The following is a 22,475-nucleotide window of genomic DNA, read 5'->3' as shown; positions in this document are numbered from 1 at the left end:
CACGGCAATGGAAGCACCTAGTACAGCAATTTTGCTCGAAAACAACCGAAAAACTGCTTCAAAAACTACCAGTTTCCGACTGTATAGTACCAGGAGAGCATCCACGGAAGAGGTAGCACCTAGTACAACAATTTTGCTCGAAAACAACCGAAAAACTGCTTCGAAAACTACCAGTTTCCGACTGTATAGTACCAGGAGAGCATCCACGGAAGAGGTAGCACCTAGTACAACAATTTTGCTCGAAAACCACCGAAAAACTGCTTCAAAAACTACCAGTTTCCGACTGTATAGTACCAGGAGAGCATCCACGGAAGAGATAGCACCTAGTACAGCAATTTTGCTCGAAAACAACCGAAAAACTGCTTCAAAAACTACCAGTTTCCGACTGTATAGTACCAGGAGAGCATCCACGGAAGAGGTAGCACCTAGTACAACAATTTTGCTCGAAAACCACCGAAAAACTGCTTCAAAAACTACCAGTTTCCGACTGTATAGTACCAGGAGAGCATCCACGGCAATGGAAGCACCTAGTACAGCAATTTTGCTCGAAAACAACCGAAAAACTGCTTCAAAAACTACCAGTTTCCGACTGTATAGTACCAGGAGAGCATCCACGGAAGAGGTAGCACCTAGTACAACAATTTTGCTCGAAAACCACCGAAAAACTGCTTCAAAAACTACCAGTTTCCGACTGTATAGTACCAGGAGAGCATCCACGGAAGAGATAGCACCTAGTACAGCCATTTTGCTCGAAAACTACCGAAAAACTGCTTCGAAAACTACCAGTTTCCGACTGTATAGTACCAGGAGAGCATCCACGGCAATGGAAGCACCTAGTACAGCAAGTTTGCTCGAAAACAACCGAAAAACTGCTTCAAAAACTACCAGTTTCCGACTGTATAGTACCAGGAGAGCATCCACGGAAGAGGTAGCACATAGTACAACAATTTTGCTCGAAAACCACCGAAAAACTGCTTCAAAAACTACCAGTTTCCGACTGTATAGTACCAGGAGAGCATCCACGGAAGAGGTAGCACCTAGTACAACAATTTTGCTCGAAAACCACCGAAAAACTGCTTCAAAAACTACCAGTTTCCGACTGTATAGTACCAGGAGAGCATCCACGGAAGAGATAGCACCTAGTACAGCCATTTTGCTCGAAAACTACCGAAAAACTGCTTCGAAAACTACCAGTTTCCGACTGTATAGTACCAGGAGAGCATCCACGGAAGAGATAGCACCTAGTACAGCAATTTTGCTCGAAAACAACCGAAAAACTGCTTCGAAAACTACCAGTTTCCGACTGTATAGTACCAGGAGAGCATCCACGGAAGAGGTAGCACCTAGTACAACAATTTTGCTCGAAAACCACCGAAAAACTGCTTCAAAAACTACCAGTTTCCGACTGTATAGTACCAGGAGAGCATCCACGGAAGAGGTAGCACCTAGTACAACAATTTTGCTCGAAAACCACCGAAAAACTGCTTCAAAAACTACCAGTTTCCGACTGTATAGTACCAGGAGAGCATCCACGGAAGAGATAGCACCTAGTACAGCAATTTTGCTCGAAAACAACCGAAAAACTGCTTCAAAAACTACCAGTTTCCGACTGTATAGTACCAGGAGAGCATCCACGGAAGAGGTAGCACCTAGTACAACAATTTTGCTCGAAAACCACCGAAAAACTGCTTCGAAAACTACCAGTTTCCGACTGTATAGTACCAGGAGAGCATCCACGGAAGAGATAGCACCTAGTACAGCCATTTTGCTCGAAAACTACCGAAAAACTGCTTCGAAAACTACCAGTTTCCGACTGTATAGTACCAGGAGAGCATCCACGGAAGAGGTAGCACCTAGTACAGCAATTTTGCTCGAAAACAACCGAAAAACTGCTTCGAAAACTACCAGTTTCCGACTGTATAGTACCAGGAGAGCATCCACGGAAGAGGTAGCACCTAGTACAACAATTTTGCTCGAAAACCACCGAAAAACTGCTTCAAAAACTACCAGTTTCCGACTGTATAGTACCAGGAGAGCATCCACGGAAGAGGTAGCACCTAGTACAACAATTTTGCTCGAAAACCACCGAAAAACTGCTTCAAAAACTACCAGTTTCCGACTGTATAGTACCAGGAGAGCATCCACGGAAGAGATAGCACCTAGTACAGCCATTTTGCTCGAAAACTACCGAAAAACTGCTTCGAAAACTACCAGTTTCCGACTGTATAGTACCAGGAGAGCATCCACGGAAGAGATAGCACCTAGTACAGCCATTTTGCTCGAAAACTACCGAAAAACTGCTTCGAAAACTACCAGTTTCCGACTGTATAGTACCAGGAGAGCATCCACGGAAGAGGTAGCACCTAGTACAACAATTTTGCTCGAAAACCACCGAAAAACTGCTTCAAAAACTACCAGTTTCCGACTGTATAGTACCAGGAGAGCATCCACGGAAGAGATAGCACCTAGTACAGCCATTTTGCTCGAAAACTACCGAAAAACTGCTTCGAAAACTACCAGTTTCCGACTGTATAGTACCAGGAGAGCATCCACGGAAGAGATAGCACCTAGTACAGCAATTTTGCTCGAAAACAACCGAAAAACTGCTTCGAAAACTACCAGTTTCCGACTGTATAGTACCAGGAGAGCATCCACGGAAGAGGTAGCACCTAGTACAACAATTTTGCTCGAAAACCACCGAAAAACTGCTTCAAAAACTACCAGTTTCCGACTGTATAGTACCAGGAGAGCATCCACGGAAGAGGTAGCACCTAGTACAACAATTTTGCTCGAAAACCACCGAAAAACTGCTTCAAAAACTACCAGTTTCCGACTGTATAGTACCAGGAGAGCATCCACGGCAATGGAAGCACCTAGTACAGCAATTTTGCTCGAAAACAACCGAAAAACTGCTTCAAAAACTACCAGTTTCCGACTGTATAGTACCAGGAGAGCATCCACGGAAGAGGTAGCACCTAGTACAACAATTTTGCTCGAAAACCACCGAAAAACTGCTTCAAAAACTACCAGTTTCCGACTGTATAGTACCAGGAGAGCATCCACGGAAGAGATAGCACCTAGTACAGCAATTTTGCTCGAAAACAACCGAAAAACTGCTTCGAAAACTACCAGTTTCCGACTGTATAGTACCAGGAGAGCATCCACGGAAGAGATAGCACCTAGTACAGCAATTTTGCTCGAAAACAACCGAAAAACTGCTTCGAAAACTACCAGTTTCCGACTGTATAGTACCAGGAGAGCATCCACGGAAGAGGTAGCACCTAGTACAACAATTTTGCTCGAAAACCACCGAAAAACTGCTTCAAAAACTACCAGTTTCCGACTGTATAGTACCAGGAGAGCATCCACGGAAGAGATAGCACCTAGTACAGCCATTTTGCTCGAAAACTACCGAAAAACTGCTTCGAAAACTACCAGTTTCCGACTGTATAGTACCAGGAGTGCATCCACGGAAGAGATAGCACCTAGTACAGCCATTTTGCTCGAAAACAACCGAAAAACTGCTTCGAAAACTACCAGTTTCCGACTGTATAGTACCAGGAGAGCATCCACGGAAGAGGTAGCACCTAGTACAACAATTTTGCTCGAAAACCACCGAAAAACTGCTTCAAAAACTACCAGTTTCCGACTGTATAGTACCAGGAGAGCATCCACGGCAATGGAAGCACCTAGTACAGCCATTTTTCTCGAAAACCACCGAAAAACTGCTTCGAAAGCTACCAGTTTCCGACTGTATAGTACCAGGAGAGCATCCACGGCAATGGAAGCACCTAGTACAGCCATTTTGCTCGAAAAACCACCGAAAAACTGCTTCAAAAACTACCAGTTTCCGACTGTATAGTACCAGGAGAGCATCCACGGAAGAAGTAGCACCTAGTACAACAATTTTGCTCGAAAACCACCGAAAAACTGCTTCAAAAACTACCAGTTTCCGACTGTATAGTACCAGGAGAGCATCCACGGAAGAGGTAGCACCTAGTACAGCAATTTTGCTCGAAAACAACCGAAAAACTGCTTCAAAAACTACCAGTTTCCGACTGTATAGTACCAGGAGAGCATCCACGGCAATGGAAGCACCTAGTAAAGCCATTTTTCTCGAAAACCACCGAAAAACTGCTTCGAAAGCTACCAGTTTCTGACTGTATAGTACCAGGAGAGCATCCACGGCAATGGAAGCACCTAGTAAAGCCATTTTGCTCGAAAACCACCGAAAAACTGCTTCAAAAACTACCAGTTTCCGACTGTATAGTACCAGGAGAGCATCCACGGAAGAGGTAGCACCTAGTACAACAATTTTGCTCGAAAACCACCGAAAAACTGCTTCAAAAACTACCAGTTTCCGACTGTATAGTACCAGGAGAGCATCCACGGAAGAGGTAGCACCTAGTACAACAATTTTCCTCGAAAACCACCGAAAAACTGCTTCAAAAACTACCAGTTTCCGACTGTATAGTACCAGGAGAGCATCCACGGAAGAGGTAGCACCTAGTACAGCAATTTTGCTCGAAAACCACCGAAAAACTGCTTCAAAAACTACCAGTTTCCGACTGTATAGTACCAGGAGAGCATCCACGGCAATGGAAGCACCTAGTACAGCCATTTTGCTCGAAAACCACCGAAAAACTGCTTCAAAAACTACCAGTTTCCGACTGTATAGTACCAGGAGAGCATCCACGGCAATGGAAGCACCTAGTAAAGCCATTTTGCTCGAAAACCACCGAAAAACTGCTTCGAAATCTACCAGTTTCCGACTGTATAGTACCAGGAGAGCATCCACGGCAATGGAAGCACCTAGTACAGCCATTTTGCTAGAAAACCACCGAAAAACTGCTTCAAAAACTACCAGTTTCCGACTGTATAGTACCAGGAGAGCATCCACGGAAGAGGTAGCACCTAGTACAGCCATTTTGCTCGAAAACCACCGAAAAACTGCTGCAAAAACTACCAGTTTCCGACTGTATAGTACCAGGAGAGCATCCACGGAAGAGGTAGCACCTAGTACAGCAATAGACTTCGGCTCGGCACCTCTGCTTGTACTATTTCGCAAAGTTTCACAATTAGTTTGGTCGTTAAAGTTTTCCTTCGTTTCGAATGCCTTTAGTTGCTGCAAGCTGTTGATGGTTTTATAAAGTGGTGTATGATCATCACCTATTAGAGTTCTGAACCAAGGGTTGATCGCACGGTACCAGACCTTCACGCCGTACTGTGAACCGGGAGATATGATGAGCCTCATATGTGAAAAGCCTCACCTACTCGTTGCCAAATTATCGCTTTACGAAATCCGATTCTCTGCCTTTTCACCGGCCTTGAACACCAATCATACCTAACACCAATCGCCAATAAGATATGCAGATCTTATTCCAGACAAAAATCGAAAAACAGCGACACAAATTTCCAACCAAATCTAAAACAATAAAAATCTTGTTGCTATGACCGGCCCGTTTAATGAACACAACTACACACAAAACATTTAAATGGAAAAGTGTTTCCAAACGACAAATCACGTGTAACGAACTTTAGGCTACTTGTCAAATTGCTTTATATTACCCGACCTCTATCCTACACAGACCTTTGATCCTATGTGTTGTAGTGGATCCAGTTTGCATCCATTGTCTCATAGCAAGCATCGTCGACTCTTAAAACTTACATTGAGCTTGAAAAGCTCTAAACAGTCTTAGAATGATGCATCCAAGTTATCCGCTATCGTAAAGAGCTTCATACAATATCATCATTATCCAGAGCTTCATACAATATTATCATTAATCATTAACCATACATCCGTTAATTATTCAATATAATTTTGTGCTCGGAAGATTATTCACAGTACAATAAATAACTTTTGCCAACTAGAACGTGCAACATCGTGATCGGTGGCAGTATTTGAACTCGCATACCAGCTAACATAGTTGATTTTAATGGTGCTGAATTTTACGATGTTTATCAATTCAATTTAACCGTTTTATTTAACCAAATGCAGTTTTTCAATTGACATTCTAAATGAATGATGTTCAATTGGGTGTTAAATGATGGGACAATGGGTTTGAGTTTTGAGTTTTCCGGCACTTCGTGGTCTTGGCCTGCTGCAGGAGTCCTCTAAACCACCTACGGTCTAGCGCCGTCGTTAGTCAATCCATAATCTGTCTGTTGGACTCATCAAAGGCATCCCTCTAACTTAATTTGGGCCTACCAAGCCTCCTCTGTCCATGAGGACGACCTAAAACAGTTTTTTGACAGGTTCGTCCGGTGTCATTCTCATGACGTGACCAGGGGCCCAGGCTGGTCTAATCCGCTGTACGACGGTAAGTTCACCGTACAATTCATAGAGCTCATCATTGTAGCGGCTCCATTGTCCTTCCACACACACGGGGCCAAAACAACCTTCTGAGCCAGTTTCGTCAGTTTTGGACGAAGTCCATGTCTCACAGGCGTATGTGAGTACTAAAGCTGTATAAGTTCTATATACTCCCGGCTTCGTTCAACTGAAAATTATTCACTAAATCTACTTTACCAACAAATGGTTTTATATTTTCGCCAGTGTTTTAGATTCTTTAAATCTGTGTTTTATAAAAAAACAAAAGTTAGTCAAAAATGTTAATTAATAATGAGGATTAACAGAAGACAACTACGCAAAAGAAAGAATCGTACGCAGAATCGTAGCTGTATAGATTGAAGTAGGTTCTAAAACCGCTTCAAATTATTAGCAACGATCAAGCAAGTCATCCTGGCGTGAGTAGTTAGAATTTATTAGATAGTATGTTTGTTTCTTTTTGCATTAGTCGAAATACGATGGGGTTACATAGATTACTTAAGAAAATTTATTTATTTTAAAAACAAGGGGAAAGGGTCATCTAAATGTTACGTAATTTATGGAGGGGGGTTGCGTCCAGTGTTACGTTTTGCTACAATAGGGGGGGAGGGGGTCGAAAATTGACAATTTTTGCGTTACGTAATAATTGAATGAGCCCTAAATGGCGTCGACTTGCAAATCAGCATCAATGGTTTTGTACCAGTTGCTCACGAATTGCACAAGAAAAGTTGACCTTCTGGGGACAAAATCTTGCTGATGTATACTGATATAATTCAGCGGTCTCCCCAGGGAGGACCTCGATGGGGTAGCTCGCATAAACTCAGAGAAATCGTCAATGGCATCGTCAATGTGTAAGTAGTTCGTAGTTAATCCGAGTCTGCCTTCTCACTATCGGGACGTTCGTGGCAACGATTATTGGGGATCAATATATGCAGTCAGATCACTGTGTGGTTATGCCATAATAAGGTCGATCTCATAGGTCAATTAGGTGGGACAAATTGTATAGATCAGTTTTAAAAAAGGGAAGAATCGTATTATGACTTCTGTTTGTGAAGTCTGTTTGAGAAATGAGCTTTAACATGTTCAATGCGTTTTCCATAGAGAATCATCCAAACTTTGGATGATGGGGCGCAGAACGTGCTATCGAAAGGCAAGTTTTCAAACTCAAAGAATTCAAAGCAGAAATCAATTTCAAAGAATTTGTATTCTCTGATACATACGGAGACCCGTATTTGTCCAACTGTTTTCCATCAGCTAATTGTAACTGAAAATTTCCAAACTCGTTTGTTGTTACGTGATTTTATTGTGCATCAGAATCCTTTAAACAAAGTCTTATTCTACGTACAAGTACTTTACAAAAATTTATCGATAAAGTTCAGTCGATTTCTATCCTCTGTGAGAAATCGATACGCAGCAGCCAACGGTTCCTTTAGCGTAAGCGCTGTTACTTTAATCGGCGGTTACTTCGGTTCAATGTCCTTGCACCGCATCTCCTACAACTTACCATCCCTTTCGGACTTTTTAAATAACATAACATGTGGAATAAATACATGGCCAGAATCAGTACCCCTGAGGGTATGCAATCACCTGTTCGATGTGGTGTCTTTCCTATTTATTCAATTTTATTTCTCAAACTTAAAAATATCATTTATTAAATGACATTCTGTGTTGTTGACTGTGACCCGACGGTCTCAGTTTGGAAATAAAGCTTTTCTAAGCAGTTAAACATAAACCGGAATCGAAGTTTTGGCTCAACTCAACGAAATCAAAATATTTATGACTCACTAATGCTTTCGTAATATCATAACATATGTTTTCGTATACGTTAATACATTTTCCGTTCAAACAATTATTGTTGTATATTAATATATAATTGATACTATATTTTTTTCAAACAAACAATAAAATCATTTTTATCAAAAGATGAAACGATTTGGTAATTAGGGACGTAATGCTATTCATATTTGAACAAATCGGTAAGTTACAATAATATTATATTGTTGATCATACATGCACACATACAGGCTGGTCGAAATTCAAGACGATATAACTGTTATTCAATCAGTCGTAACCGAACCCATAATACAGGCATATATCAGACCGAAACCATAATTAATATTGACTGTTGAAAAATTAACGTGCTTTATCGTAATAGAAACTGTAATAGCTGCTGCCAGCTGCACATGAGACCACAAAAAAATAATCCCTTCTAGAGCTCTCCTTTCAGAACTTTCACGTCAAAAAACAACAAACAATGCATTAATTTCACTGTATTTATTAACTGATAAAGATAAAACATTTACAATAGATTCTCGAGAGTGATAATAATGAAATGAGTGTCAAATAGTGTCTTCTATGTACAAAGCTCAAAGATGAAACTTTTCCTAAATTCTAGCACGAATGACGATTGTAACGAACATACAATGGGAATGCAACCATCTTGCATTACAGTGGTAATAAAACAGCCCTGTCTTAAAAATGATGGTAACGGACGTTGATATCTGTGCGCGCTCATTCTTCTACACGATGAAAGTGTGTTGAACGTGTGTTCTTTAACGATTAAAATGAATATTAACCCATTGCTGTTGTGGGAAGCAGACGATTCGCATCATCATGAGGTGCTGCATTGCGATTGCTCTTCTGCGGATGGTACAACGAATGTTGAGTTCCGAGTGATATTCCTATATGCGTTTTTAACACGAATCAACAATTAAAAAAAAATCAAACAACAGTGTTTGTTTAACGATATCGCTGGCAGAAGCCCAAAAAAAATCAAACATCTACATCGCTGACAGATGATTAGTAAAACGCGCTATTGGCTTCTTTCTTCTATTCCTTGTAGGTGCATCCAGCCTCATCAGCTCCATCGGCACAGTCAGCGACCTGCACAAAAACATAAACGGAATCATTAATCATGTACTCAAATGTCCACATTTCGAACCGCCTTACCCGATCGCACAGCTGGCTGACGGATATACAGATACCACTGACACAGCGCAACTCACCCTCCGGACACGGGGACACATGGGCCGTCGTTAGAAAATCCCGGCTGGTGCTGCTGATCTTGAAATCATTCTCCGAATCGGACGTCATCATGATTTCCTTACTGTCCTGAAAGTTCACTGAAAAACCAACGTCCGGTGGAAAGAAAATTAAAAGCTGTTTCGTCTCTCCGGATTTACGCTTTGTTGGTCGCTTTGGATACCTAACGACTTTGGCACCGATATTGTACGGCTTGTTTCGGCTTCTGTTTGATCCTCGATCGGTTTTCCCCTCGACCGAACGGTGGTAGTCACATCCGTGCCTTCAGCAATAGCAGTCGTTTCATCGTCGTTGCCGTCCTTAGTACGATTCCGGTGTCGATTCACGAATGGGGCGTTCTCTGCCGCTGTTGGTTCGTACTTGTCACCTTCTTCAGCTTCTTCTGAGGTGTCATAGTTCGCGTACTCCCGTGCACCGGATGGGACGGTTTCCTGAGTGTTTCGATGTCCCTCCGAATGGGAACGATCTTCATTCGTGATCGTTATGTACGGACGACTGCAAGGAGATGGCAATTAGTTGTCAAAGCGCAGTAGAACACTTACAGTGCTGTGCTTAACCTAAACTGTTTCCCAAAAGAGCAGTGGGAAACAGAAATCACGCAACGCCGGAAAGCTGTCGAACAAGGCACAAAGTGTCCGCAGTCGTGGAGCATCATCGTCCATAAAAGTACTATGTGAGTTTCTTACCAGATTCATGCCACTAGTAGCGTCACCGTCACCTACACATTTACTAGTAGCAACACCTGTGTCCCGTACTGTCCCAAATGTCGAAAGCTTGGAGAAATAGATATACAATCAAACACATCTCGGTTTTCTTCATCAACCCTCCCTCTCCATTCAATGTGCATTGTGATTCGTGGTTTGTGCAGGTACTCTACGGTGCAATAGGAAGTTCCGTCCAAACGTTCAACACGGTGCATGTCCGTTGTGTCAAGGTCCTGGTGCCTGTCTACAGCTACACAACAACAGCAAGCGCGCCCAGCGCACTGCCCATCACCCATTCGCTTACCCGTTCGGACTGTTGGGAACCTGTACTTGCACGAAGGGATACTCCCGTTGGCTACCGTAAGCCGTTGGGAATGTCGTTGGTTCGTCGTAGTAACAATCCAGCTCGTCTGATGCGTCCGGGCAATCTTCGTACTGGTCGCATCGCCACTTGTCCGGAATACACTTGTCATTCGACATGCATCGATACTCGTCCCGTTCGCACTGCTTACAATCTGACTCATCCTCACCACCGTGACAGTCCTTGATGTTGTCGCACCTGCAATAAGGACCGATGGCGATGTGAAAGCCCAGTTCTACTAGAAAGGATAAAGTTCTACAACATACTTCCATTGCAGCGGTATACAGCTAGAATCGGCACACCGGAACTCGTTGGCATAGCACTGGCCTAATCGCGTTGGATCTTCGCAAACGTTCCGATCGTCTGAGTCCGGGTAGCTATCGCAATCGAAAGTCGCCGTTAGCGCTTCCGAACTTGCAATGATGTGGGCACACGGTTCCAAAATTGCTAAAAGATGTGCATGTTATTAGTAACTTTAAGTCAGAACTTAGACTTGTGTATTATTACACTTAACATTATTTAGCTCTAACGGGTGTCCCCGAAAGTATAACCACAATTTCTAAATGACGTATCTAGTAAACGGATGACGTAAAACAGCTGATTCTTGATATGCTTGATTGTTTACATTCGGAGCTACTAGCTAATGCATTAAAACTATTTTTTCAATAGCGTCTGTTGAAATGCGAGGCATTTCCGTCGAAAAGCGCAAAACCATTCTGCACAAATGGTGCTCGACACCTAACATTTCGCTAAGTCAATTAGCGAATTCGGAAGGTGTGAGTATCGGAACCGTACGAACCGCCATCCAAAAGTTTCGAGAAGAGTCCAGCTTCGAGAATACGCCGAAAAGTGGCCAAAATCCTGGTCCTGTCGATCAGCGGTTGGACCGGGACATAGCAAAAGCGTTCAAGCAAAGAAAGGAAAGTTCCATTCGCGATGTGGCTCAAAAACTGGGTAAATCAAAACGTAACTAAACGTATCTAACGTGCCAAGGCAAGATTGAATTTAAAAACGTATAAAAAACAAAAGAAACCGAAACGGATTACAAAACAGGCCGCATGCGATAAATGTCGGGCTCGGAAGCTGTACGACAAGCTGCTGTGTCGCCAATACTCATCGTGATGGATGATGAGTCGTACGTAAATTTTGACTTGAAAACTCTTCTGGGGGGTCAATATTACACGGTGCCTGCAAGCCAGGGCGTCGAAGAAGCCGAAGAATCTATATTTTCCGAAAAATTCTGAAAATAGGCGATGTTGTGGCAAGCCATTTGCGAATGCGGTATGATGTCTGAACCGTTTAGTGACAACGGAGACGATGAGAACCGATTCCTAGATCCGAGAGTGTTTGAATCGACGTTTGCTGCCCATGATACGAAAACATGCTAGTCCAGAGTTGTTTTGGCCGGATTTGGCCTATGTTTGCTATGTCAAAGACACGATCATCATCATTAGCGTACGATTGAACTATTTTTAATTTTTTTAATATTCCAAAACATACCATAAACTGTATTTATCAAATAAACATAAAGTTTCTGGAACAGGTTTTTTTTGTCTAACTTTTAAATCGTGCTTATACTTTCGGGGGCACCATTTAATACAATAATCAATAAAAGACTGACTGATAACCCCATTCAAAACGATGTCCATACGTACATTTGCAAATTCGCTTGCACGGTGCTAGTGTCCCCATGCGTGTTGGTCGACATTCCGGTTCCAGCACGAGACACACGAATTCTGCAACGCGTATCGAACACTTAGAGTTGATCAAATACTGGAAGTGGTCGTGCTCGAGTGGAGTCAGTTGCCGATTTGTGGAAACCGTGAGATCATACGGTAGAATTCCTCTGCAAAGCGAAAGAGATGTGGATTGGCAGATACCTGTAAGGAACAGAAGAGTATAAACGATGAACTACTTCGTGGAATGGGAGTCAGGTTCTTTCTGCAGAAGCGCACAATTTCCTATGACTTACCTTCTTCGGAAATGTTAAACCGTTTCAATCCTTCGGTGGTGATCTCAAAGCGTGACAGAATCGGTAGCGTCGGGGACACCTTCGTCCTGTAGAGACTTGAGTCGGTAGTCGCCGACGGAGTGGTAACATTTTTCTAGCGTGTGAATAAATCAACAGAATGGTTAGATTACAACGGTAGCCAAGTGTTATTTTATGCATAATTGTGTAATAGTTAACAAAATGGAAGCAATTAACGAATATCATTCAGTGCACAACAGTCGTACAACACCCGAAGAAACCCACGCACTACGATGAACCGGAATTAAATACGCCATTTTGTTCGTCATTTTGAACAAACACTCATCATTACTGGCATGCAAATTTGGAAAACGTGCCTTAGTGCCTTTAGTGTCCTAAGTAGCCATGCAAGTTTGTGTTTTAGTGTGTTTGACAGGCTATATAGCCCATGGTTTCCGGTAGTGTGTGCAGACAATTCTCGTTTTTTTTTTTTGCTCAAAAAATGGGAAAAGTTTGCATTGGAATTAATGTCCAAACGAGTGCCGAGAAATTTTCGTGAAAAGTAACAAGTGAGTTTGAAGTGAGTTGAAAGCTTTAGACGCCAGTTCCCCGAAGTCTTCTTGTTAACGTTCCGGACTCCGAATGTTCAATATAACATGCAAAAGCAACGCAGAGATGTTACTCAACACAGAAAGTAAAAAAGAAAGAGAAACCCCAAGCTCGGCAGCAACACCCAGCACGGGAAACAAACAATATGAAACGTCAATTCACTTCTCTCTGGTGCTCCAGTTGCATTAGCTGGTCGTTCAGCTTGCGCAACATACGCTCGTCCTCCTCGATCGGGACGCCAAAATTGTTCTGATGGCCGGAGGTGAATCCCCGCACCTCCGTCCCACGTGCCGGATCGGCCCGGACTCCCACCTGAATCGCGGCCGATGCTGGGTCGATCGAGTATCCCGGCTGGTAAGCTTTGGTCGTGCCTTCCGGATGCACCGGTGCCTGCTGCGTACGACCTTGACCGTCGTCTGCGTCGAGGAAGTCCTCATCATCGAACACAACGCGTGCCTTGGTGTAGTCCTTCAGCGAGATGGTGCTGGTCTTGCGAATCGGCGCATCCGTCACTTTGACCACCAGTGCCGGCAGCTCTTCGCTCGCGCTCTCCGTGCGCTGACGGTCCGCGTCGTGGGACGCACTGGTCGTGGATGCCGTCGTGGGCCACTCAAAGGAAGGTTTCTTCGCGTGCGTTCCAAACACGGCCAGCAGATCGTTGTCCAGACCGAACGAAAACTTTGTGTCCACTGTTCGGCCCGGTCCTTGTGGGTCCTTTGACTTGGGCTCCTTTGGGGTGCCTCCTTGAGCGAAACGATGGTCAAAGTGCAGATCATTCGTGCTGGTGAAATCGTTAAAATCGATTGACAAATTCTCATCCACCTCGTATCCATCCTCGCCCAACAATCCGCTACTCATGATATCACGATCTGTAAGGACATACATGGCATTAGGGGAATAAACCAAACCGAAATGTTGTGCGTTCCGAAGTTACTTACCCACGACCAGGAAGTACACCACTAGACCTAGTAAACCGCAAATCATCAGCAACCCGAGCGGCCACTTTATGTAGCGCCAGATCACTTTGAGTATCTTGTACATCAGGCAACGCTGATTTGGCCGGAAGAAGGAACTGCTGGAGGATGAGGCGGACAGGGGTGTCTGTGAGCCGGCCTTCCAGAAGTTGAAACTCTGCCGGTTGTGAATGCTGCCGATTGAGGTGGGTGAGGGTGACGACGGTAACGTGTTGGCACAGTCTGTGGAAGCCGCCGTGTAACCACTGTAAGGTGTGCCCTGGAGAAAACAATATTAAGAAACATTAATGATTACTCAAATAAAGAAATAACGTTCAAAACATAAGAGATATTGACCGTCATAATATCTCTATATCTCTATAATATAATATCTCTCCGACGCACCTACAGCGGGATCACATGTTTTTGTTATCTTCACGTGTATAGCAGAGTAATTCTTGTATGCGAAATATGTGAAGATGAGCTGTGTCACATTTTACGAAAGACTCACGCGATCCGGAGTTGGACTTATACTTTTTTCAATCTATTAGAATAGATTGCTGCTTCTATGTATAATCTTTTTTTTCTTCTGACACTAGTTCCTCAAAAGGTCTTAGCTAACCATCTCTGTATTTGTCTATACAACCATTTGAGATTTGAAAATTTGAGATATTGGTTTACTAGAACAAAAGAAAACAGAAAACAAAAGACTATTTTTCCTGCATAACTGTTATGTTTGTTTGAGCACAACACAGTTTTGAGCTGTGTGTGGATTCTATCTGTCAACGCAAAACTATCCTGTCCTGCAAACTTATCGTTTATTTTCAGGAACGTTTCAACTCATTTGGAAGATAAAATCCTTCTTCAATGCATTAAAAATGATAGCTGAACATCCTTGCAGCACAAATTGATTGATTGTGAAATGGATGTTTGTGGAAACTTTACTAGATGGGAAAAATACGCTATGCATATGCAGGTATGCATATTATCGTTCATATATACAATCAGTCTGGACAGCTGGTGGCTAAACTGTTGATTGGTAATACGCACTTCACGGCCGTAAATCTTCGTAAATCGGACCCAAACACACGCCAAATGCTGAGAATTGATAGTATAACTGATAGAAGAAAAGGAAAGAACATCTCCAAGTACAGGAATGGATAAAGTGTGAGTATTTTTTAAAGTTAAGAACAAAATTTATGCATTGAGAAATGTTGCGGTTGTTACATCTATTTCTCTCTTCGATTGCATGTCGCTCTCCAGAGCACTTTGTGTAACGAGAACGTGAATCCTGAGTAGATTATCCATCACGGAAAATTATCCACCATGCTACTAGGGGCTCCAAACAAGAAGAATATCTTAAAAACCTGATGTAAAGGCTGGTGAACGAGGATCATTAGAGGGACTCCACTGGAGACGGAGACTCCCTGGGGTGCCATTCTATACAATAAAAATAAAACGTCAATGTGATATGCTGTTAAACGAAGAATCAACTCCTAAAGGTATGATATAGTTACGCAGTTCTCAATTTACGTAGTTTAAGCGATTTGAGGTAGGATATTTTGCGAGGTAAGGATACTTTAGGTTTTCTAAGTAGCAATACATTTTTATTGTTTTGTTGATAGGCGGAATCTCGAGCATGGGCAGCATGGGTAATGGCTGTAATGTCACGTGGTGATGATTTCAAATAATTTGGAACCACATTTAGCGCAACAATTCAGTTACAGCACAAAGCAAACAGCGCTTGTTTATAATTCTGAACATTCTTTCGTTATATACATTGATATTGGTAGCGTTATCGATTTTTTTTTGTGGAAGTTTTCCAATGATAGAAGACGATAAAAAAAAGCAATACGGCCTGGCCGTTCCAGAGTAAATAAAAAAAAAAGAAGACGATAAAAACTTCAAAGACCCGAAAAACAGGTAATCCTTTCCATGATTATCGGAACGGTGAATTGTTCATTAGTGAGTGAAACGTATGAAACAATAGCCATGAATTAAATTTATTGCTTTAAAACATAACTGGTTAGATTATTGAATTATTAAAACCCATTTCTAATTTATTTCCTCGTTATCGGTAAATTGCTCTTTTTTGGCACAACAACCTGAAGAGGTTGTTGGGAGTCTGCTATTTCCGGCATTATTTTGCTATTTTGCGTCCAGGGGATTGGTCCGGGTGGGATTTTGTACCGGTCCTGTCGAGTGACTACCGGTGCCGCTACCAATGCACAACCGAGCTACCCAATTTATAAATTAAGCATCTCTTACATTAATGGTAATTAATCCTCAATTCTATGAAGAATTACTATAATTACTGTTTTATCCTTAAAAAAATGGTATACCATTTCTTAAGATTTGGGCGAATTCTTTACAAACCAAACGTGGTGACGTCTGCAGCATAATGACGTATTCCAGTTTGACGTTCAATTATTTCCCTGGATAAAGGTTACAGCGTTTTTAGAAAAGCTTGTAGGCTACTATTGAAATTAATTTAAAAATAATATAAACGACCAGAAAATATAAGAAAAAGTACAAATATTTCACGTATTATTAAACATATGTGCGCAACGCAAACCCATACACTCAGCGTGTTGTGTAGTTGATTGCACAATTCGAATGTGCTTCGAAGTTGCTGTGCGGATGCCGACGAAAGCTCAATGTACTGATACACTCTGCTCGACAACTGGATCGGTATCGAGCAACTGGATTAAGTTTTAAGATTTGCTATCAGTTAAATCATTTACCACCTGGGTATGGGGGGTAAAAACAGCAACAAAACTGGTAATGCCTTTCCGCATGTGTTTAAACAGTTGGTATGACATAAATAAAGAGTATGGTTTTGTTGCTTTTCGCATTAGAAAATTTTTTCTATGCTTCTGTTAATAACAAAAATAAACAAACATTGTTTTTTTTTCACTTTGTTTGAACAATCGATATAAGAAGTGAATATTAATTCAATTTGTTCTGCCTTGTTTCTGGAACCGTTTGAAATTCAGCCCACAATTGTCAAAGTAAACAAAAGTACTAAACTCCACAATGTGTGCCTTCTAATTTCATTCATTTACAATTGTTTGCTTGAAAAATGAATGCTTTAAGTTTCAAAGACACTCCATTATCTCACCCTCTTCAAAAAAAAAGGCAAAAGACTGCTTCTGCTTCTCTTCAGTCGAACTCCGATGCGGATCATCGATCAATGTGGCAGTAAAAATTAATCCTACGTAATGAATTGACTTGTCGAGCATTGAGACACGAACACGATATCCGGACACACGATGTTCCCCAATTGCCCGGTTAGTTCTCTTCCACTTTCGTCTCCGAACTGGTGCGCCCGGATCGTTATCCTGCTTCGATTCAAAAACCCAACCATGTCAACGGGCTAATGATTCTATTTCATCGGAAACTCGCCGCTCGAAAAGAGTCAAGCTGTTAATTGACTGTCGTTTGGCCCAACGCCCGGCGACACCATCGAGCAGCAGCGGAAATGCAAAATTGACTCCATTTTCTTCGACTCACCGGACTCGGCCCATGTTGACCGACGGGGCCGTTTGGGACCGAACCGGGAAGCGCGTCTGCTATGGTCGTGAGCGCAAAGTAGACGCGCTCTAATCTAATCAGTCTAATCGCATCGCATTACGGGTAATGTATTTGCATTAATCTTGGAAGCGGCCCGTCGTAGCAGACTTCATGTTGGGTTTGTGGAGCGTGTTAAATCCGTCAAATGAACGGCAAAGCGCACTGTGGGCGCTAAAGGTGGATTTTATTTAGGTAAAAATTTGGCATTTTTTTAAGTTTCACATCTTATTCGGGTAATATAGTAGTTCTGTGTCTGAACAAATCACACAAATCAAACCAATAAATAAAAACAAATTGGGATTTAAATTCCAGAATTCCTTACTCAATGTGCCTTTCGGTCATGTGGCCAGCGCCATCCAACCATATGGGAGGTTGAGTGAACGGCAACACTCGACGCTTTTGCCCTCGAGTACGGTCGCAATGGTGCTAACGTAATCAAACACCGGGAAGGCGTTGAAAGGAAACAACCTCCATCATGCCTTCTTCCTTATCGTTCCTATCCATTTCGATTTTTCCCTATGGAAGTCGAGTAGAGTTGAGTCCCCATCTGTGTTACGAGGAAATGGAAAGCATCCAATGGGATGGTTCTGATTGATTGTAGCAATTACACCAACGTATCGCTTCTAACGATGCAACACACTGCGCATGGATCGCAAACGAAAGTGCGAAAGTGAGAGATGTTTGGTGAGGGGATTTGAAAGGCGGTTAGATGACGATAGGAAGGAAAACAAAATGGTTTAGACAGGGTTACGCTGATACGTGTAATGCAGTTATCAGAAATTAATTTGTTTCAATTTTTTTTTTATTTATTATGCTCTTATTTCGTAATTTTCATACTGAACGTTATCGCTACTTCTGAACTCATACTCATACTTTCTGGAATAACGCATATTCACAGGCGGCCTTGTGACATAATCGTAGCGGCGCCGGTCTTCACACGAACGGACCGGAAGAAAATCCCATCCAGAACAATCCCCCGTAGCAACGATTATCTATCCAGCTAAGTAGTAAAATAAGTTGATACAAAAAAATAGATAACGCATATTTATATAACGATAATACGGCGAAAGCCGTCATAATGCAAATATAAATAAATAATATTTATATGGTGGTATTTAAAAATGTCATGATTATTTTTTTTAAAGACTTATCCTTCCAATTTAAAAGTTAAAATTACCTTTGAAAGTTTAAAAAGAGAAATAAACAATATGTTGTTTTCTACAACAGTTTTGTAAACATTAAAAAATAATATTTTTAAGTTGTTGATAACGTGCAGTATATTCATTTAGTTATTTCCATCAACTTCAGAAATTGGTGGATAATATAAAATAACGCACTGTTGGAGTTAATGGACAATGTTTTAACATATTCTGCAATAGCATTTGGTCATCTATTGTATTTATTATTCCTCAAGGAAGGATTCGATCCTTCAAAAACGTTCAAAAACTATTACAAATTAAAACTTATCACTTCATATCACAACCATACTGTTCATTATGGTCTCTAAGGCTTGACGACCCTAGATGCTTGATATAGACAACTTAATAATTACATTAAATAACCCACCAACTAATTTCTCACGAACAAGCCAAACACAAAATTAACCCAAAGCTGCTGGAGCTATGAGTTTTTTCATAAATTCTTTAAGTTATATAGCCTGCTCATGTTGCTGTGGCGTCTGGATAAAAGTCAGGTCTAGGGCGTGTTGAAAAACTCTTTATTGCAAATGCCTCCATTAGCGAATTTTAATTAAAGGTACCCGCAGTTGTATAGGACACAATTCGTGTCCATATGATATTTTTCAAAATATACGTATGAAATAATCTTATATTTTTGTAAGGTCTATCAAATTTCTGAGCCCTTATAACGTCATCTGGCAGGCCGAGAATTGTCCATTGTTTGTATAATCCACTCTCTACAATATTTGCCTCAAATAAGTATTTTAATGTTCTGTCGGTGAGTAAAGAAACTAACAATAAAAATTACGTATTTTACCGTATTTTGTCAATAATGTCTATCTCAGTACAGTGCAGTGTACTGAGTACAATCAACATAGGAATGAAACAAACAATCAAAAAATGTCTGGCGTTCAAACCGAACTTCGAAGATGATAAAGTGCCATACGCTCTGACATATGTTTTGTCTGCATTTAGAATAAATGTTTTGTTAGTATTCGATTCGTTGTTGTTTAAACTAGATCGCGTTCATGGTGTCTTCTATCCATTTCATTCATAAGCCATACCAATCCTTCTTTGCGTACAGTGGCCCTGGAGATGGTCCTAACGCACCATAATGTTAGCGCACGATGACAGTCCGTACCCATCACGATCCCTTCCTTCGGTATCTGCTGTCATCCACTGGCGCTCTAAGATCGAAACCGCATCGATTGTAAAATACGATCGCGATCGTCTTGTAATGTGGCACCTGCTACGTTCGAGGTGAGCAACGCGGAACCAGCGACAAGGAACACTCCTTCCTCACCTTTCGCATTCGTTAAGGGACGCTTAATTATTGCCTCGAACAGCAATCGTGCGCCTGTGTGTGCAGAAGAATGCTTACAGGTTTACCGAGCGCACCTTTACGGCGCGTAAAATCGCTCTCATCAATCACGGCGGGGGTTGGAAATTGAGTTGGGTTTGTGTGTGTTGTTTTTTATGCTAGCGAAAGTTGCGAAACCGGATGATTCAGCTGGAACTACAGGGGGGGAATCGAGAGATGTGGGTGGCCTGACAGTAAAACAGATTCTCGATGCATCTCACCTCACCCGTGCCAGATGCATCGTGTATCGAATGTGCGACGGAATGTTGCATGCAGATCGTTCGATCCTTTTATGGAGATGGTGTGAAGGGATCGCAATAATTGTGTTGGTTGCTTTTAATTGAACGCGGACAAGTGATGAAACCAATAAAGATTCTATTGGCCTTGAATTAGACATAATGCGTTTTCATATAATACCTCAAAACAGTGTGTTAGGACATTATTTAGACATTATTTAGGGATTTAGGAATTTATCCGAAACTGCTATTTCCGGTAAGCGGACATAATGATTATTTTTTACTTTGATGTCCAAGTCAATAAAACTGCTAGACATTTATTCTTAGAATGAATTATTGAATTATTAACTGCAAGGTCAATAATTGATCATTTTACGCCAACCAACTTTGCAACATATCATTAGGAGCACGGTGGTAAAATTCGGTCACCAACGAGTGATTACACTCACCTTGGCTTAGTTGCTGCTTTGTGCTTTGTAATCCTCACACGTAAAGAATAGTTACAGTATATTTGTTTGATAGAATAGTTTGGTTTACTTTGGAACTACGCAATTCCATGAAGAATTTTTTAAAAACTCTGGATGCAGTTGTAGAAGATTATCCCTGGTTGCAGAGGCAAACAAATGGCATTTTGGCAGGTGAGAGATCCTTGAAGAAGGTATTATTTATTCTCTAGGCGTAATGCATGATGATGACACATACCTTTTTATGAGAAAATGTCCTCTTTCTGGTGGAGCCCCGCTTTTCAAAGATTAAAGTTTGCATGACCAAACCCATGCGATCCTGAAGGTCATGGATCGAAGGTGAAGATACATAGTTTTACGAGAACATCGAATTCACAGGCACGTACGACGGAACGTGGAGCAATAGCTAACAATTTTAATTCTTTTGCGTCTTACAAACATGACCGCCCCTGCACGGTGGTCGATCGATAATTAGATTTCGAAAGTGGCCCAAGCACGGTGCGAACAAATTGCCGTGGCCTTTGCCATTCTATTAAGATTTGTTCGGGGATGTCGCTGTTGGCAGAGAAACTGTTTCGTGTCGATTTTATCTGCCGGCAGAACACAAAGCTAACGCTGAATGTGAGAAATGGTGCTTTAACGCAAGAAATGGACGAGCTTTTGTCGTGGCACATGAAGAGCATCTTACACAACGCACCCACAATGGGTGCGTGCTGCTTCTTTTCCCATGTACGGTACTCATTTAAGAAGCTCTTCTAAACATGTGACCTGAATTCCTTCCGCTAATCGAATGGAACCGATCGCCCTCGATCTACACTCGATCTATTCCTGCTGCGGAAGATGCCGTGGTAGATGCTCTTGACGCTCCCAGCTGACCCAATTGTGTCGGTTGCGTGGCTGAGTGGCTAGCGTCGTCTCCAATGGTAGGCAGAGGCAAGCTGACAGCACAAACAGACCGACACCATGCGACTGTGTGACTGTACCCGCTTGTGCGACGATCCTTGAATGATGCGATGCTTCGGTACTCGTGTGATTGGAGCCGGTTTTTCCATCGTGCCAATCCCTAATTAGTGAACTGTCGAGATTGGACAATGTTTCCTGTCGGAAACGAGGACTCTAATTGCTCAAGTTGCCACAGAACAGGCATGGAGGTCAAAAGACTTCAGATCTTCAGCTGCTCCAATCGCCAATAAAGAACGAAAGTTTCCAAAAGTGTGTTTTTTTATTTCGAGCTGCAAAATGAGTTCTGAAAGTGTGGTAAAGGGAATGACTGTGCGTATTGCGAAGGACATGGACAATCGGTTTGCTAAGGTACGAATAATAAGGTGTGGAAGAATTCGCATGTGGCAGGGGGATCTTTATCGCCACATGGTGTTAAAAGCTGTACGGAAGTGTGAAAATACAGTTTTATTGCACGTTACTGTAGCTTCTCGATCGAGCGGAAGCCTTCAATCCACGAAGACGCTTATAGTAATCGATCACTGTTGTGTTGTGGAGGCACACTCAACGCCTTCTAGCTGCCGTGAACGAAGGCGTGCCTATTACTGACGATTGCCTATAAGTTATTAGCTTCCCCTAGCACTGACAGTTCATTAACAGGTAGCTCTTACTTCTTGCTGTCAGATCGGCGGCAATCAATACACTTAGACACTAGTGCTGCTAGTGGATACCTAGCCCGTATCGGCGGTTGTCTTCCAC

The 22,475-nt window shown here is 42.1% G+C and overlaps 1 protein-coding gene across 1 annotated transcript in view; it reads right to left on the bottom strand.

The window, feature by feature from the left end:
- Positions 1 to 9,157: 9,157 nt before the first annotated feature.
- The window catches only part of LOC128298283 (uncharacterized), a 44,345-nt gene continuing 31,027 nt past the window's right edge, over positions 9,158 to 22,475 (bottom strand). The window contains exons 2-10 of the mRNA XM_053034028.1: positions 13,952 to 14,246; positions 13,176 to 13,882; positions 12,408 to 12,540; positions 12,091 to 12,315; positions 10,702 to 10,882; positions 10,379 to 10,633; positions 9,534 to 9,865; positions 9,278 to 9,450; positions 9,158 to 9,211 (exon numbers count right to left, since the gene is read on the bottom strand). Of these exons, the coding sequence (XP_052889988.1) occupies positions 9,158 to 9,211; positions 9,278 to 9,450; positions 9,534 to 9,865; positions 10,379 to 10,633; positions 10,702 to 10,882; positions 12,091 to 12,315; positions 12,408 to 12,540; positions 13,176 to 13,882; positions 13,952 to 14,246 (2,355 nt within the window). The remainder of the gene's footprint in view (positions 9,212 to 9,277; positions 9,451 to 9,533; positions 9,866 to 10,378; positions 10,634 to 10,701; positions 10,883 to 12,090; positions 12,316 to 12,407; positions 12,541 to 13,175; positions 13,883 to 13,951; positions 14,247 to 22,475) is intronic.

This window comes from Anopheles moucheti, chromosome 2 (assembly GCF_943734755.1).
Source record: "Anopheles moucheti chromosome 2, idAnoMoucSN_F20_07, whole genome shotgun sequence".
NCBI lineage: Eukaryota > Metazoa > Arthropoda > Insecta > Diptera > Culicidae > Anopheles > Anopheles moucheti.
Note: the sequence above shows the minus strand (reverse complement) of the source record. Positions and strands in the feature narration are given on the sequence as shown.